At 37.6% G+C, this 15,799-nt stretch overlaps 1 protein-coding gene across 5 annotated transcripts in view; it reads left to right on the top strand.

The window, feature by feature from the left end:
* Nucleotides 1-15,799, top strand: part of celf6 (CUGBP Elav-like family member 6) — a 230,306-nt gene that overhangs the window by 152,219 nt on the left and 62,288 nt on the right. For 4 of the 5 annotated variants that reach the window (XM_028476897.1, XM_028476891.1, XM_028476884.1 and 1 more), the window contains exons 4-5: nt 10,374-10,502; nt 15,519-15,598. In XM_028476897.1, coding sequence (XP_028332698.1) covers nt 10,374-10,502; nt 15,519-15,598 — 209 coding nt within the window. The remainder of the gene's footprint in view (nt 1-10,373; nt 10,503-15,518; nt 15,599-15,799) is intronic. The other variant, XM_028476904.1, reaches the window with a different exon arrangement.

Raw genomic sequence — 15,799 nt, 5'->3', positions numbered from 1 at the left:
TTTACACTTTGTAAAACCAATGTCTCACTTTTACTGATGACTAAGCATGCCTTTAAGGAATTTTGACAAACATCTCAAAGAAAACTAATATGAACGCATTGTGTTCAAAATAAGGTTTTTCATTTTAAAAAACTCAGCTACTCATTAGAAAAAAATAATAACAATTATGATGCTTGCTGTGACTAAAGTAACAAAGGTTTATTAGTGTTAAAATGTGTTATTATTTTAGATCTTCCAGTAAAGATTAGGTACGACTTGATGCTGAAATAAGTATGTATAGTACACACATTTAAGGGCTCCACATGAAGCACCAAAGCCCTGTAGTCTCATAATCACAAAAGCTCAGACATATATACTGTATCTCAAATGTGCCAACTTCATGTTAGGTTGGCTCACAAACAATATGTATTTTCAATAGTTAAATAATGCGATGACAATTAGAATAATACCAGTAGTGTTTTCTTTCAACAATGGAATAATGTAATTACAACAGTTTATCCGGCCGTTGGCCTCATGTTATCAAATCAGAGGAAGAATAGATGTTGATCTTTGACAAAGTGGCAGGTCCAGTTTTGATCTCTTTATAAATAAATACAAAAGCCTCTTTGTTTGTAACCACAGCCAAATATCTATTTCATCTTTTTGAGAAAACTTGGTCTGTTTGCCTTTTGCAGTGATCCGCAACCTTTAGTCTGTAACCTTCCTCAATGGCCCACGCTCTGGGGCGTTGTGAACGCTAAAGTGGAAGTAGCATTTTTTTCTAAATAAATAAAAAAACAAAAAAGAAAACAAAAAAAACAAAAAACAATAAAAAAAAAAAAGGAAAATCAAATCCTTTTTGCTCAATTTTAATAATTTTTTTTCTTTGCGTCTGGAGCCAAATGGTGCACAGACCGGTACTGGTCCACTGACCAGTGGTTGGGGATATTGCGACCATGGTTGGAGTCAATTATAATTTTAATTGATAATTAATTACAATTATGGCATAATTGTCATTTTAAATATGTGTTACTGTCGCACTCTTAATTAAAATGTAATTGAGTTTATATAATTGACTTTGTAATTGTAATTGCCATGAAAATTCTATAAAAGTTGTCAATTATAATCTAATGCAAAACTGAAGAACCATACAGTACTACACATCTGTAGTTAATTATTAAAATGTGTTCCATATCAAGCTTTTCCCCATTTTACCATTTAAAAAATACCCAAAACAAGCTCAGACACTGTCACCAAAAATATTAAAACCAATATTTTCATTGATTAAGAAGCCTGACAAGGTAAGCAATAGATAGGAGATTAATTACATGATGGATATTTGTTTTTAGTGTATCTTACAGCTGATTTAGGACACATTATAAAAGAGATGCTAACAGAAAGCTAACACAAGAGGAAGGTTAACTTTTATTAGGTTATTCATTTCAGGCTCAGTAATTTTGATTAATTATAATTGAACTTTAACAGTTGGGAACGTAATTGTAATTGACTTTCTGAGGATAAAAAAAAAAAATAATAATAATAATCATTGTAATTTAATTGCAATTAGAAAAAATGGCGGTCACTGTAATTGCAATTGAATTATAATTGAACATGGGTAATTAAAAACATAATTGCAACTAAAAAATGTAATTGACCCCAACCCTGATTGGGACTATTGTGTCTATTACCTAAATATTGCTTAAATAAACTCTAAAGATGTTTGCATCTTTTGGCATCACCAGCAATTATTTAAAAAACCATGATAATATCACGTAGTAATTATTTGTGTAGTTATATCCTCTCATTACAGATATATTTGAAATACCTACTTATGCATCTCAGTTATATAAAATTGTTCCATCCTGTCCCCTTTCTATTTTGGATAAGTTTATCAAACCATGTGTGACATGATGCAAGTGCTTCATTTTCACTTTGCGCAGGTGTGATAGCTTTGCTTTTAATTTTTCCTATTTTCAACTACCTTTTGGCCGTTGTTTTTTTGTTTATCTGGGTTTTGTTGTGTAGTTGGAACATACGTGACCATCCCTTCTTATTTTTAGAAAAAACTAACATGGACAGTAGGTGGAATATCTCACCACAAACCCACATAATAGCACCTACGTCAGGCTAGTTTTTCACTCAATTTATGTGATTTTCACCGTCAAGATACAACTCTTTATTAGTTGATAACACATGTTTTCAAAAGAGATAGAATAGCGCAACAACAAAAAAACAGTAACCATTAGGACTGGACAGACCTCTCTATTCTCTAGTGTTTTGCCATTGACAGGTTTATTATTTATTTTAATCCTTTAACACCTGTAATATTAACATCCACCTGTTTTTTTTTTGTTTTTTTGGTGCTCATTTTGTATATAAAATGGTCAGTAAATTTCCTACGAGAAAGCAACACTTTAGAATTCCAATAATTTTTTTTTTTTTTTTTTTTTTTTTTTTACATTTTCAGTTTAAAATGAAAAAAAAAAAAAAAAATAGAATTTTGTGATTTGGTAGGAAGAATACAATGAAAGCTTACATGAGTAACAGATGTTTTTTCAACAGGTATATAACATTTAGAATGTATACAAACTATTTACAATTTTAAAAATGTTTCATATGTTTTTTTTTTTGCGGGTTTTTCTGTGAAGGAGGAAACGTGATTACTGTAATGTATGTAGTTTGTTAATAAAGCACAACATGTTAGCTTTTAGAAACAGTTGAAATGTTTCCAATAGAGTGAGTTTTAACAGAGTTACAGTCATTTTAATGTGCACATATGGGATGTGTCACGGGTTGTCAGCGGGTTCTATTTGTAAATCGATCATCTTACAACAGTAATAATAATAAAAATAACTTCGTTTAAAAACTGTATTAAGTAGCTTTTCTCCGCATGCTGCTGAGTATCAAAGTGTTACTCGGGTCTTTCATCCCACTATCCTTTCTGACATCATTAATATAGACTCAAATGACGTTATGTTTAAAGAATCAATAAAACTCATACAGGTGAAAACAATGACTGTCTGGGATCTCTCTCTCTGGGCTAATTCCCAGCCTTTGAAAAGGTTGCTGGCATATTTTTAGTGAAGAGCCCAATGTGAGATGTACGCTGCTATTACATAGGGGACATAGTTTGTCTTTAGTTATGATCCTATCAGTTGACAGTGTGTTTTCTGTTTTTGTCCATCAATCCTCTCCTGTTCAAATATAACACTAATAACATTCATTTCATGTGATTCAGGGACTTTTTCCATGCTCCTGGTTTTCATTTTTTTTTTTAATCAAACGACGACAATTTTCATTTTTCACAGAAAAAAAAGTGTATTGCAATCAAACTTTGTCCTTATTTCTTAGCATTTCATAAACAACGAGGGTGGATTTGTGTACCGCGAGATGGTAAATATCAAACAAACAAGGACGTGCTGGTTAAATAAGCAAAAGCAAACAATGTTTGTATATTAATAGAAACCATTATATAAAATAAGATTAAAACTGGTGCACATAAATGAGGTCATAAAACCAGTTTCATTTGATTTGAAGATGGAGACATTTCAAACTGTATGCAGACCATAGACGGTAAAAAGAATGGACGGGAGAAGTGAAGCTTTTATTTTTAGAGCTCCCCCTGCTGACTGGCTGCAGTATAGGTCATAAGCCCCGCCTCCTCAAAGTTAACAGATGTTATGTGAGTCAAAGTGTAAAGTTAAAAGACTCGTCACATAATTTTTTTTTTTCAAACATGAACTCTGCTGTGGTCATTAGTTATTATCACCCTACACTGTGTTCAAGTGCTCATTTTTCTGTGAAGTTTGTTTTAAATAAATTATTTGAGGTTGAAAAACTGGATTTTACATCATTAATGACGATGATGGACAGCTGTGGATCTTGGGTAGCTCTATTTATGAATAGCATTAGCAGTTACGTCATGAAGGAAAGCCGAGACGCCATTTGACTAGATATTTAAATTGAAATATATAGTGGTTTTGTATTAACCTGTATAATCTGAACAAGCCGTTGGTAGAATTTCCAGCGCCAAAGTAATGTTTTTGGCGTAGCTGGGCTTGCGTAACGCATCAGGGCAGTACGCTAAATGGGCGGGGCGTGTTACCAGGGCTCCTCCAACCGGACCCTACTGCGCAGACTCTGGCTCCAAAGGACGTCAAATTTGTAAGGTGGCAGCGCCGTATTGTGCCGTATTTTGGCTTCATGAACGTTGAGTGGGAACAGTTACAGTGCGCGCCCACTGATGCAGACACAGAAAAAGCTGATTTACAAGAAAAATGTTCAGTTTTTTTCATATTTCATGATGCATGTATACCTCTTTGTGATTATTAAAAAAGCTGATTCTCCGAGTTTCATTCTAAACACACTCTTGTATAGCCTCCACACAGCAGGAAAATACAAGAGATGATCAAAAAAGTAAGTCAAACTCAATATTTAACAGCAGTTTCCAATATTTTGTGTAGCCAGACGATACGGCTCTGTGAGTGCGTCTGCTTGTGGGCCTCCCAGGCAGCAGCTCTCCACCACCACACTTTTCTAATGAGTCCATAAGAAGCACGACTTCTTTGTTGTGCTGCCTGGAACATTACTCTGCATTTGAAATGCACCCGACGGACTAGCATGCATCTTTTATCGGTGGATGCAGCAGTCTGCTTTCTGAACATAGACTACGACCAAGCATCCCTGTCCATACTGCCAGTGGCCAATAAGTGATATGACCAAAAAAATTAAAAAAAAATGCTCCATGAGATGGGAGCAGAAGAAACATTCTCTAAAGAACAATGTCCCATTATTGGCAAACAAAAGCAGGCACTTTGAAAAGTAGACTTAGCAGCAACTGATTTGTATTTATTTATTTATTTTTGCCTCTGGAAACAAAGAAGGTTGAAGGGATAACAATAAAGTGCAAAGAGTAAGATGCACAGAGGGCTATGGGAAGACAGAAATAACAGTGAGGAGAAGAAAAGCCCAATCTATATGCATATACAGCCGCCTACAACACAAGTAGCTCTATATTCCAGTGAGAGCAGCATCAATCTTGACAGCATATGGTGCCTGTGCAAAATGAATTAATTTTTTTATATACTGTACCCTCGGCTGAAATGAAAAGGCTTCCTGAGACGGGAAATTGTCAGATGTCAGAAGGGTTTTGATAACTTTTTTGATCTCCTTTTGTATTTGCATTCATAAAAGCTGAACTGCCAACAAAGCTACCTCACTTTGGACATTGGCCTAAAGCTGAAATGGCATCGTTTTATAAATACAATTTCTCCCACCTTCAGGCAGAAGCAAAAATGTGTGATATCCAATGTGTTGTTTGGTTTGCATCTTTGCGTAAACCATTGACATAAAAAATATATATATTTTTAAATAGTAAAGATATCTGATTAACTGCAATTGGAAATTTAAATGCTAAAAATAGAGTTGATACATTTTATCACAATACATAGGACACATCAGTTAGGTATAACAAGACTTTTGTCCAAAAGATTCAAATCCTTTTATTCCCTTTATCTGCAGGTTTTTCAAAGGTAAACACAGTGGACTGGCCTTGCTGATTAATAAAGATCTTTATTTCTGTTCTAAAATATGATTGCAAATTTGAACTTATTGTTTATGATATTTGAATTTTTTATGCATGTTTTATTCCTAATGATATATTTATTATATTGCTTGATTTTGACCATCACATGGTGTAGTGGTTCACCTCACACCAAGAAGGGCCTGGGTTCAAGTTCGAGTTTGTGTGTAATAGTAGAGAGACATGTGCAATAGTGGGGTGTGTGCAATACTGAGTAGACTGTAATAGTGAGTAGTGTCTGGTTTGTGAAGGTGGTTTTTTTTGTATGTATGAAATGAATCAACCTTGTGTGTGGCTTTATGAACTTTTGGTATTTGTGTTTACGGTCTTATTTTGTATGTAGCCCCATGTGACCCCAGCCCCTTGGGGCCCCAGCTCCATTTGGGACAACAGATGGAAATTAGCCACTGGCTGCAATCTGGCATGTTTACATTCATGTATTTTTTTTTTTTTATTCATGTATGTCTATTAACATGCACTGTCCCAATCAAATAAATAAACAAAATAAGCCCTGGGTGGACACTTTGGTCCTTTCTTTGTGGAGTTTGCAGGTTCTCCCCGTTCTTGCTTAAGTTTGTATTCTGGCTTCCTCCCACAATCCAAAAAGATGACTGTTAGGTTGATGGGAGTCTCTAGATTGTCCATACGAGTGAATGGTAGGTGAATGCAATGTGAGTGATTGTCTGTCTCTGTCTATGTGAGACAGTCCCTAGTGTACCCACACCGAGTTGGAGATAGTCACCAACCGACCCCCGCAACCTTGAAAAAGGAGCAAGCATGTTGGAAAATGGATGGATTAAAAGGATTACTATTGTGCATATTGTGCAATGGAGTGTAATCTGCTGTGTCAGCGTAGTGAAAGAACCAGTTTGGTGATAGAGTTTGGTAGAGGTTTGGTAATTTATCCAAACAGTGTGGTTTACAACCAAAACCATTAGTTGTAAACACTCTTTGCTGCTCTGCTAAACTTCCTGCTCACTAACACAGCCTAAAGGCTTGCAGCAGTCGGTCAATACAAGATAAGTGCCCGAGAGTTGTGTGTGTATGATGCACTTTGAACAGCGTGCACTCTGTTCAAGGAGAGCAGACTGGAAAGGTGTGCAGCTGACATTACATGTGGACGAAAGAGCCGAGAAACGTGCGCACAGTTTTCTGTTTATTGTGGCTCTACGTGTGTGTTTCCACCTCCATGCGGAACCATCGCGTTCATGTGTCCTGGTCCAAAAATGATAGCATCAGTGTGAGCACTGTGCAGCAGGTTGAGCAATGAAACACTAAGAAAAACTGTGCAGGTGTCCCTCCACAGATTTGTAAGGTCCAATTGCCATTTGGTTACTTGACAGGTGTACAATACTCAACCAGACACTATGGCTGGGAGAGTGAAGGGGTTTCACATCATTCTCACCACTTGTTTCTCCAATCATTTCAATTCTAATGGAAACCTAATTATAGTCAGCAATTTGTCTCATTCTAGATACCTAATAAAACAGTTGAGAAGTGAAACAGCAGACAATTTTGCATGGATTTTGATGGACATACAGAGATCATCATGCTTCAGTAATGGACTACATTACAATATCCTCAATGCTTCGCCAGCTATGTGGCACTGTGCGAAGAAATACAATGAGCCACTAAATGAATGAGATACAGTATGTCAGCTCATTGAGTCTTCTGGTAGCAGTTTTTTCAATAAGTTTGTAAGGATTGTCCTTATGTTTCACTCCTCTCCCCATCTGGACTCATTTAAAATAGAACATTATCCTGCTTATGAAGAGCAAATATTACAAGATATTTATTCATATTCATAAAATTCCTATTTAAAACCAGTTAGTGGCCAAAGGAGATGAAAGGCAACTTGTGAAATCCAATAAGAGCTGCTTTGGAGACAGGTGCAAAGTGGACTAATTAATAGCAATCCATACACTGGTCAGGGCATGCATGCTGTGGGCCGCCTGATACGCTCTGAGGTCAAGCAATGAAAAGATATCAGCTCCAAATTTATTTTCTCACTGTGGCTCTCCCAAAGGAAGGCTCAGAAGTACACTCACACTTCCTTTAATGCCTTCACTGGGGTGTAATTTATTTTTGCGTTTGCCAGCACATTTGGAAAGTTCATTACCTCGCTCATGGCTTGTTAATTAGCCTTGTAAAGCCACCATTAGATCTCCTTGGGCCAGAACCGAGATGAGACTTTTGTCCCGAAACATTAACACACTACAGGAGGCCTGTAAAACTGCACTCAGCCTATTAAGGTTCTAACAGTGACACGTTGCTGACAACCTGAGAGATGGACTGAACAGTTATAGCAATGTCACATCCAGGTGGGACTTCATCACTTCACCTTTGGTGTTACATGCGAAAGTCAACCTTATTTCTCTCCACCACCTGTTCGGGAGTGACTTTATGGCCATACAGTCTCTCCACTGATGCCCAATATACAGCAAGATGTCGGCCCTTCTGTCATCAGCTTGAGCTGATGGAAAAGGCTGTGGCGATCTGACACTTTTTCAATTGCTTCAAACTTTTAGCTCAAACGGGAGAGTACCGAGCAGTACTATCCAGCTATATGGACACGGGCTGACACTGTAACTACAACACCAGCAGAGAAGACCAGGCACTATGGCCTTATTGATTATGCAAGGGCTCATTTGTGTGGCCAAGCCTGTAGCAGGCACGTTACTCATTTGAACTTTACAGGAACAGAACAAGATCACATTTTCCCACTGGAAAAGAAAAAAAAAGAAGCATTTGTGCTTTATTTTTAGAACAGCTGCATCTAATGGGGCCTGGCAGGTACAGGAGGCGTCACATCTGTCGAGGCCCAGGTGATGCTCTTGCCCCCCGCTCCTTCTCATCCCCAACCAGTCAAATAACTCACACTGAAGATCAACAGTGTCATTTCCAATAAACTCTTTTTCCTCTTCCTGCCACTTTCTATCAGTTCTAGCGATCGGTTCTTGCTAGTAGCCATTTCATTTCACAACAGGGTGGAATAGGAGATGCATAATGTAAAAGATAGAAAGATGATGAATTCTCTGTCTAATACCAGGGCACTGGGCGGATTAATCAGAATAACTTTTTTATCTGGAGTTAAAACATCTGAATGTGAGTTTCTCCCTAGGTATTTAGTAAGAGATCCTGTAGAATTGGAGAAAATTGCTTGAAGTCTCGTTAACTTTCACATGCAGGAAATCATTTAAAATACGGTTAGGATACATTTCAAACCATGCTAGATGTTAACAAGATGGATCAAAAAGGTCTGTTAGATGGTTTTAAAATTCTGACTATAGACCTTATTCTGCATATAGGTATTCCACACATAAAGTAGAAACTGTTGCCAATAAATATTGCAATGGCAATAAAATAGAACTGACATAGTTATTACCACTTCCCGTGAAAACATTGTGACAATTTGAATCATTGTTGAGGAATAGCATATATCTTTAAAAAACTTTGTCGACCAATCTCTTTCAGAAACAATGAAAACTAAAAGATTAATGATGAAAGAGGAATGTGAGGAAAATTTATTTGATGCATTTCAGGAGTGCCCAAACCGGGTCCTTGAGGGCCACTAATCCTGCAGGTTTTATCTGTTGCCCTGTTCCAACATCCCTGAATCTGAAAAACTCTGATAATGATCCTCTCAGTTGTGTTGAAGCAGGAAGACATTCCCAATCCCTTAGATTAGTGGCCCTCGAGGGCTGGGTTTGGACACCCCTGATATTTTAATAGTGATTAATGCTAATGATTAATCATTATACAGACAGAATAAACTTGCTCAGTTTAAATATGTATAAGCTCATATTTTGCTGTATGAAATTCAGAAGTTTTTGCAGATAAATTATTTAGAGGTTATCACTAATTAAGAAAATGTTTTTGTTGACTTTCACTGTTCTAGGTTATGGCATTAATTGTCTTCTTTTTCTGATAAAGACTAGAAATCAAGTATATTCAAAGGTTAACTTGCAGCATATTTTATTTTGATATGTATTGGGCTCTTGAACTGCTTCATACATTTCTTCCTGACTGAAAATTTTCCCAGTTTTCTATACATTTAAGGACATAACTTCATAAACACAGAGATGGCTTGCCCATATTCCTTACAAGGTAATACTGGTTCAAGTAGAAATATATTGTAAATGTCTAAATACACATTGCATCTTATTTGCTTTCTGTATGGGGTTTCATCATCACATAAAAGTCTGGGGACTATAAAGACCTGATCCCGAGTTATGAATAGCACTCGTAACTGGCCAAAATGCATCTTGAAAGATGTATGTTAATTTGGATGTGGCCAGGCCCAAAGATAGACTGACCTCCTATCCATTGGGACCCTCTACATGAATAGCAGGTTGAGAAGTTGGACATGGCTCTTTGAAGGTGGCTACAGTTTTCAGAATATTTCTGTAGTTTCAACTGTTTGTCTTAAACAAGTCAACAATCAATTTTACTCAAGTTTTTCTACTTGAGTAAAATGTGTTTTCTAACCTCACCTGTAACCTATAGTGCTCCAAACATCATGCGTATCAAACTTCACAAAGTTCAACTGAAATAGCTCCCTGGAAACTCATGTAGATCCTCACCATATCAATGCAGGGTGGCACAACACGCAACAGGAGGATTAACGATAAAAAAACATCAGTAGCAGGATGGGGATAAAAAAAGAGTCTGAGGTGTACAAGTTGCCTTAAAAGAACTGCAGCTGTAGATGTAGTTTCAGCTGTAGAATTTTTCCTCTCTATCTTCTGAACTTTCGTTTCCACGCATCTTTTCCTCTCCCATTCTTTCCTCTTTCACTCTCTTTCCAATCCAGAAGACAGGAAGCTGTTTGTGGGGATGCTTGGCAAGCAGCAGAGCGAAGACGACGTCCGGCGGCTGTTCGAGACCTTTGGCCAGATCGAGGAGTGCACCGTCTTGCGAGGGCCTGATGGGGCCAGTAAGGGTCAGAGCCCACGCACCTCCCACTTTATTTCCTCCATTCTGCCATCCTCTTAGTCCATCTGTCTAAATGTGCTGTTTCTCTCTGATTTAGTTGCTTTTAAAAACATATTTTGCCCATGTTGTAGTAATTCACTTAGTATATGTTCTGCTCTCATAATTTTAAAAACATTATCAGTCCAATCAGCTGTTTTACAGCCTCTCACGTTTCATTTGGAGGGTTTCCCTCATATCTCACTGTAACCATTTTTAACACCACTTTCTCCCACCTGTCAATTTCTTACCACTTAATCCACCTCTTTTAACATTTTCTATCTCGCTTTCCCAAGCCTATTTTTTTTTATTTTTCTCTCGTTCTTCATTACACCAGCTTTCCTCTTTCTGCACCAGGATTGAATGATTACACCATAAGAAACCTAATCTAATCCTAATCTGTTCGTCCCCTTCAACTCTACACTCATCGTCCTACTCCTCTTAAATTATCTAGAAAGCTGAGGAGTGTAATCATGTTTGTTGCCGACATTACCAACATACGTCTAAAGAGACACCAAAGGGCGATAATGTCTCACTGTAAATAGAATGTAGGCTGTTAAGGGCCCTATAAAATCTGTTTCATTTTTTTTCCAAATTCTGTTTTTTGAAATATTTTTTTTTTTTTTCAGAAAATATTCGTTTTTAACTCCTGTGAGGAAACAACATAAATACTAATAGATACAAAAACCCCCCATAATTAAACAAAAAAGTATGTAAAAAATATAGTAAGCCTTAAAAGGTAGATATACGGTATAGTGACATGGATTATCCTGACTGCTCCTTTTAAATTATTTATGTCATATAAAGATGTATGAGAACAGCATTAATGTCACCCAAATTCTCCTCAGGGATCAATGGTTTACTGAATCTGAGCACGTTTATTGTTTAAGTTTTGATAAACTTAATTTAAATTAACCTAATTTAAATGATCCCGATGACATCATTCAAGACCGTAATGATTACACAAAAATAAATGGACACAAGGATGCATCAGTCATTTCACCACTAGGGGTGTTTCACATTCAACAATCCCTGGTATCGATGGTCTCATCCACCACAACATGCAAGTTTTCCCACGGATCTTCTGTAGAACTGATGAGATGTTGTTCAAATGCTTTGAGCAGGTGAAGATGATTAAAGCTGCTCATGTTTTCATGGAGCGCCACTGCACTACACAAGAAACGGACAGAGTTTTACAGGCACATCAAACGGGCACTGGTGGCTCTGTATTTAGGAGTCAGTGATGATTTACATAATTTTTGGGCAGTTTAGACAGTGTTTGGGGTAGTTTAGGCAGTGTTTAATGCGACCAGGGCGGGAAAGGGGAGGATGGTGCACCTAATGAGCGCTCCCCGCAACCATTTCTTCATAAAAAAAACGTTCCTTGCCTCATGTTGACAACATTTCATGCTGATTCTGTCCATTACTGTGTTTAACCGTTTTCATTGGTCGATTCCGTGATTCTATCCGCAATTCCGTTAACGTGGATTTTATATGGCCCTAGTTGTTGAAGCTTTCACACACCGTGATGCTGATTTACCTTTATCAAGAAACAACCTAACGGCTTGTTGTCTGTAGCCTACAAAGCCTGATAAGGGACATGGATGAGATAAAAAAGGGGGTAATTATGTCGGTAGACGACTTACGGGAGCTTCATAGTGCATTCTAGTACACCTCAAAACATATTCACATTCTACTTTAAACCGCTGATTATCTCGGGCCCCGATTTCTTTATCTCGAGCCTTGAGTTACTATCTCGTGCCCCCCCCGACTTATACCTCGAGCCCTGACTTATTAACTCTGGCCCCAAGTTAATATCTCGTGCCCCTGACTTAGTAAGTCGGGATACCGACATAATTGCCCCCATTGTTTATCTCATCCAAGTCTCTTACCGGGCTCCGTAGGAGCCTATTGGCAAGTTTGAATATGGTTCAATTAAAAAGGGCTGAAAAATGTGTGTAACGCAGTTGGGATTGTTCAGAGACTTTTACGTTTCATTATCTGACGACTCTCTCTGTCACTATCCCACATTTACCGCAATAATGTTGCTTTCAACGTTTACCTTCTTTTCTCTCAGTTGACTATGATTTATTCTTCCCCATGAAACTACTAAATGCAATTGAGGGCTGTGTGGTGACAGCAAAGAAAAAGGGTTCATAATGTGCAATCTTGCAAAGCCTTCTGAGTATAAAAAGAGACAAGCTATCTTGAACCGCATACCTATCTGTGTCTACATCTGTTCCTCTCCCTGTTAATCCCGGGTCTTTTGCACTGCATCATCCCACAGCCCGACTACTTTTCTTTCTCTCCGACCTGGTTTCTTTTTTATCCCCGTCTCTTTGCTTTGTATCCGACACCGTCTCTTCTTGTCTGCTCAGACGCCTGAAGCCCATTGACAGCAAGTAAAATGAAATAAGGCCCAGTGTTGGTGTGTCAGACAGAGGAAAATTTCCCCTCATTCACTCACCTTTTCTTTCATTTTTGCTCGTCACAAATTTCAACTCTTTTTATTTCTTCAGGTACCATAAGTTCATTTTTTTCTAGTATCGGTCTCCATTTTCACAGCTTTGATCATATGCTTCTCTTGAAGATTCACAGCAAAACAGTGAAACCTCTAGAGTGCTACTAACTTTGAATGCCACTTTGAGACAAAGGTCTCATACATGTCAATCTGAGCCTATCACTTACTGTGAAAGAGACCTATGCAATCATTATGGAATGTTACGGCAAATAATTTTGCCAGCCGTCTCGCTCAAGATGAGGCTCCAGTAATTTGAATGAGACAGACCTTGAAATTGACACTGCTATCTGTTCCATAGTTGAGGCTTTGTCCCCTGTTGATGTAAATTTATGCTTCTCATAGGCTTTCCAGCACCCCTCTTCACCCAATAAAAAAAAAAAAAGCCAAGAAGTTTAACATCCATCTCTCTATGGCACTGCTCCTCAAAGTACTATAAAAGTGCAACACTTGCTGCTGGAGTTGAATAGAGCCCTGAATTGTCAGAAATAATAGTGAGATGGCTTTAAGGTCTATAATTAAGTTGTGTTATAAATGTCACATATCCAGAGGGATGAAATTCATGCATATATATTATTACTCTGGGAATTCAAAAGCCACTGCATATCCTTTTGCTTGAAAGCAATACAATTTTTTTTTTTTTTTTTCTTTCCTCCAAAACTTATACGGACTCGTCAAATTCAAAAGAACTCCAACTTGCCCTATAATTTATAAGGCTGTATCACTTTCAATTATTTTGAGACATTTTGCTCTCTGCCCCTTGACTTTTTCAGGTCAGTAAAGGATGTTTTTATAAAGAGAAATCAGAAGAGATTATATGTTCAACACAACTGTGCCATTGATAGTAGTGGCCAAGCCTTTTAATTACGAGTTTGTAGCCTATGCTGGAATGGAGTTGCTTGGGGTCATTCAAACTGAGACACAAGTCTGGCGTTTCAAAACACAAACAATGTCAATGACAGTTGTGGAAGGTGTTTGTACCCTAGAGATATTTTCTTTCAACAGGTATACTGTGGAGTGATGTATCTTAATTTGCTAAATGGAGACCTTTTACTTTCTCAAATGGGCGACAGAATTAGAGGTTTCTCCTCTGGAGTTCTATATGGCTTTGAGAACTTTTAACATTAGAGAAAATGGCCTTTGCCACTGCCTCCATTTCAAAATGTGACAGTTTCAAATGCTCCCCATTTTTCATGTGGGTTGAATGCAGATGAAGAACCTTAGGTGAAGGTAAAATGGTTTTGAATTGATTACACGCTCAGACATGAACACAAGTGCACACACTATCCTTTTTATTTTGTCAGGAACTTATTAAGTTGTTTATGGTTGTGAAAGTAAAGTTGACTATAGGGATGTACAGTACATAGTGATTTTTTTTTTTTTTTTTTTTTTTTGCTGGCAGACAGAAAATCTCTAAAGCCCACACATCACTTCACTATCTTTGGTAGATTCTGGAGTGTAAGTGTTGTGCTATAAATAGTTCACAAGGAAACATCTACAGAACCTGTGGGAAGACCATCTGGTGCTAGGACACCGGTGCTATTTGATTAATGAAAAGTGGGCAGAATCAATCCTTGCGTTGTTAATTAGGCATCTCTTGCCTTAACTCATGAGCTACCTGGAGGCAAGTAGTAAGAATAGGACGTAATACCTCTGTGAAGCTTAGAGAAATAGCTCTTGTTCGATTTAGTAACTTTTTGGAAAATTACTCAGTTCCACTGCACTTCAGGTCACCGACTTTATCTCTGTATTGTATAAATTTTGCGCATGTCTTTGCCTCCAGACACTGTTAATTCATGTGAATGAGTGTGCATCCAGAAATCATAATACTGATCATCGTTAACCTAATTTTCTTTTTGTTGTCCTATTATTTTAAAAGTTTTTGCAATTAAGCTTGGGAATCGTGCTTTCATGCAGTGTCCTTGTCGTCTGGCCAACTTCTAAACTTTTTCTTTTCTTTGCATCAAGCACACAACGGATTTACGATGCTTTAGATGCCACTTTAGTAAATCCCCTTCCTCAGTCCCCCTGCACTTTCTGAAATGAAATGCATGCAAAGATTTGAGTAGATAGGAAGATTATAATACTGTGCTTTTGTCATCATAATCTCTTTTACGAGTGACTGCACATAAACCACAAAGTGTAAATACTAAGCAGATTAATAATCACAAACAAGTCAGGATGGTAAAACCTTGGCTTTGTGCTCTAAAGTGGAGAAATGAGGTGGTGCATGCTTAGAGGAGGATAAATTAAAAATGGGGAGGGGGCGGTCACAGGATGTTCCGTGCTGCTTTCACTACAATTAGACTGATTTATTCAGAAAGATTCAAGCTACACTTTGAGAATGCCTTCACCAACCTGAAAAGATAAAACAACAATGAAAACAATATTGTGTTTCCTCCTGATATTAAAGACTGACAAGCTGGTGCTGTTCAACTCTCATCCATTCTCTCTGTACTTGTATTACAGGCTGTGCCTTTGTGAAGTTCTCCAGCCACGCAGAAGCCCAGGCCGCCATCAACAGCTTACATGGTGGACAGACTATGCCTGTAAGTAGTGACTTTACACAATGACCTCTCGCATTTCGACAAGGAACATGCTTCATGTCTGTTTTGTGTTGGTTAGAAATAGCAACAGGTGTTTTTTTAGTCAAATTTTTGTGTCTTTGTTATTGTGCACTTATATAATGCTAGTCAGAAGTTTAAAACTAAGACTAGTATAGTGGATCTTTTCTTTCTCTTGGCAGAGCT

The sequence above is a fragment of the Gouania willdenowi genome, chromosome 3 (assembly GCF_900634775.1).
Source record: "Gouania willdenowi chromosome 3, fGouWil2.1, whole genome shotgun sequence".
Lineage (NCBI taxonomy): Eukaryota > Metazoa > Chordata > Actinopteri > Blenniiformes > Gobiesocidae > Gouania > Gouania willdenowi.
This window is presented reverse-complemented; position numbering and strand designations above follow the sequence as displayed.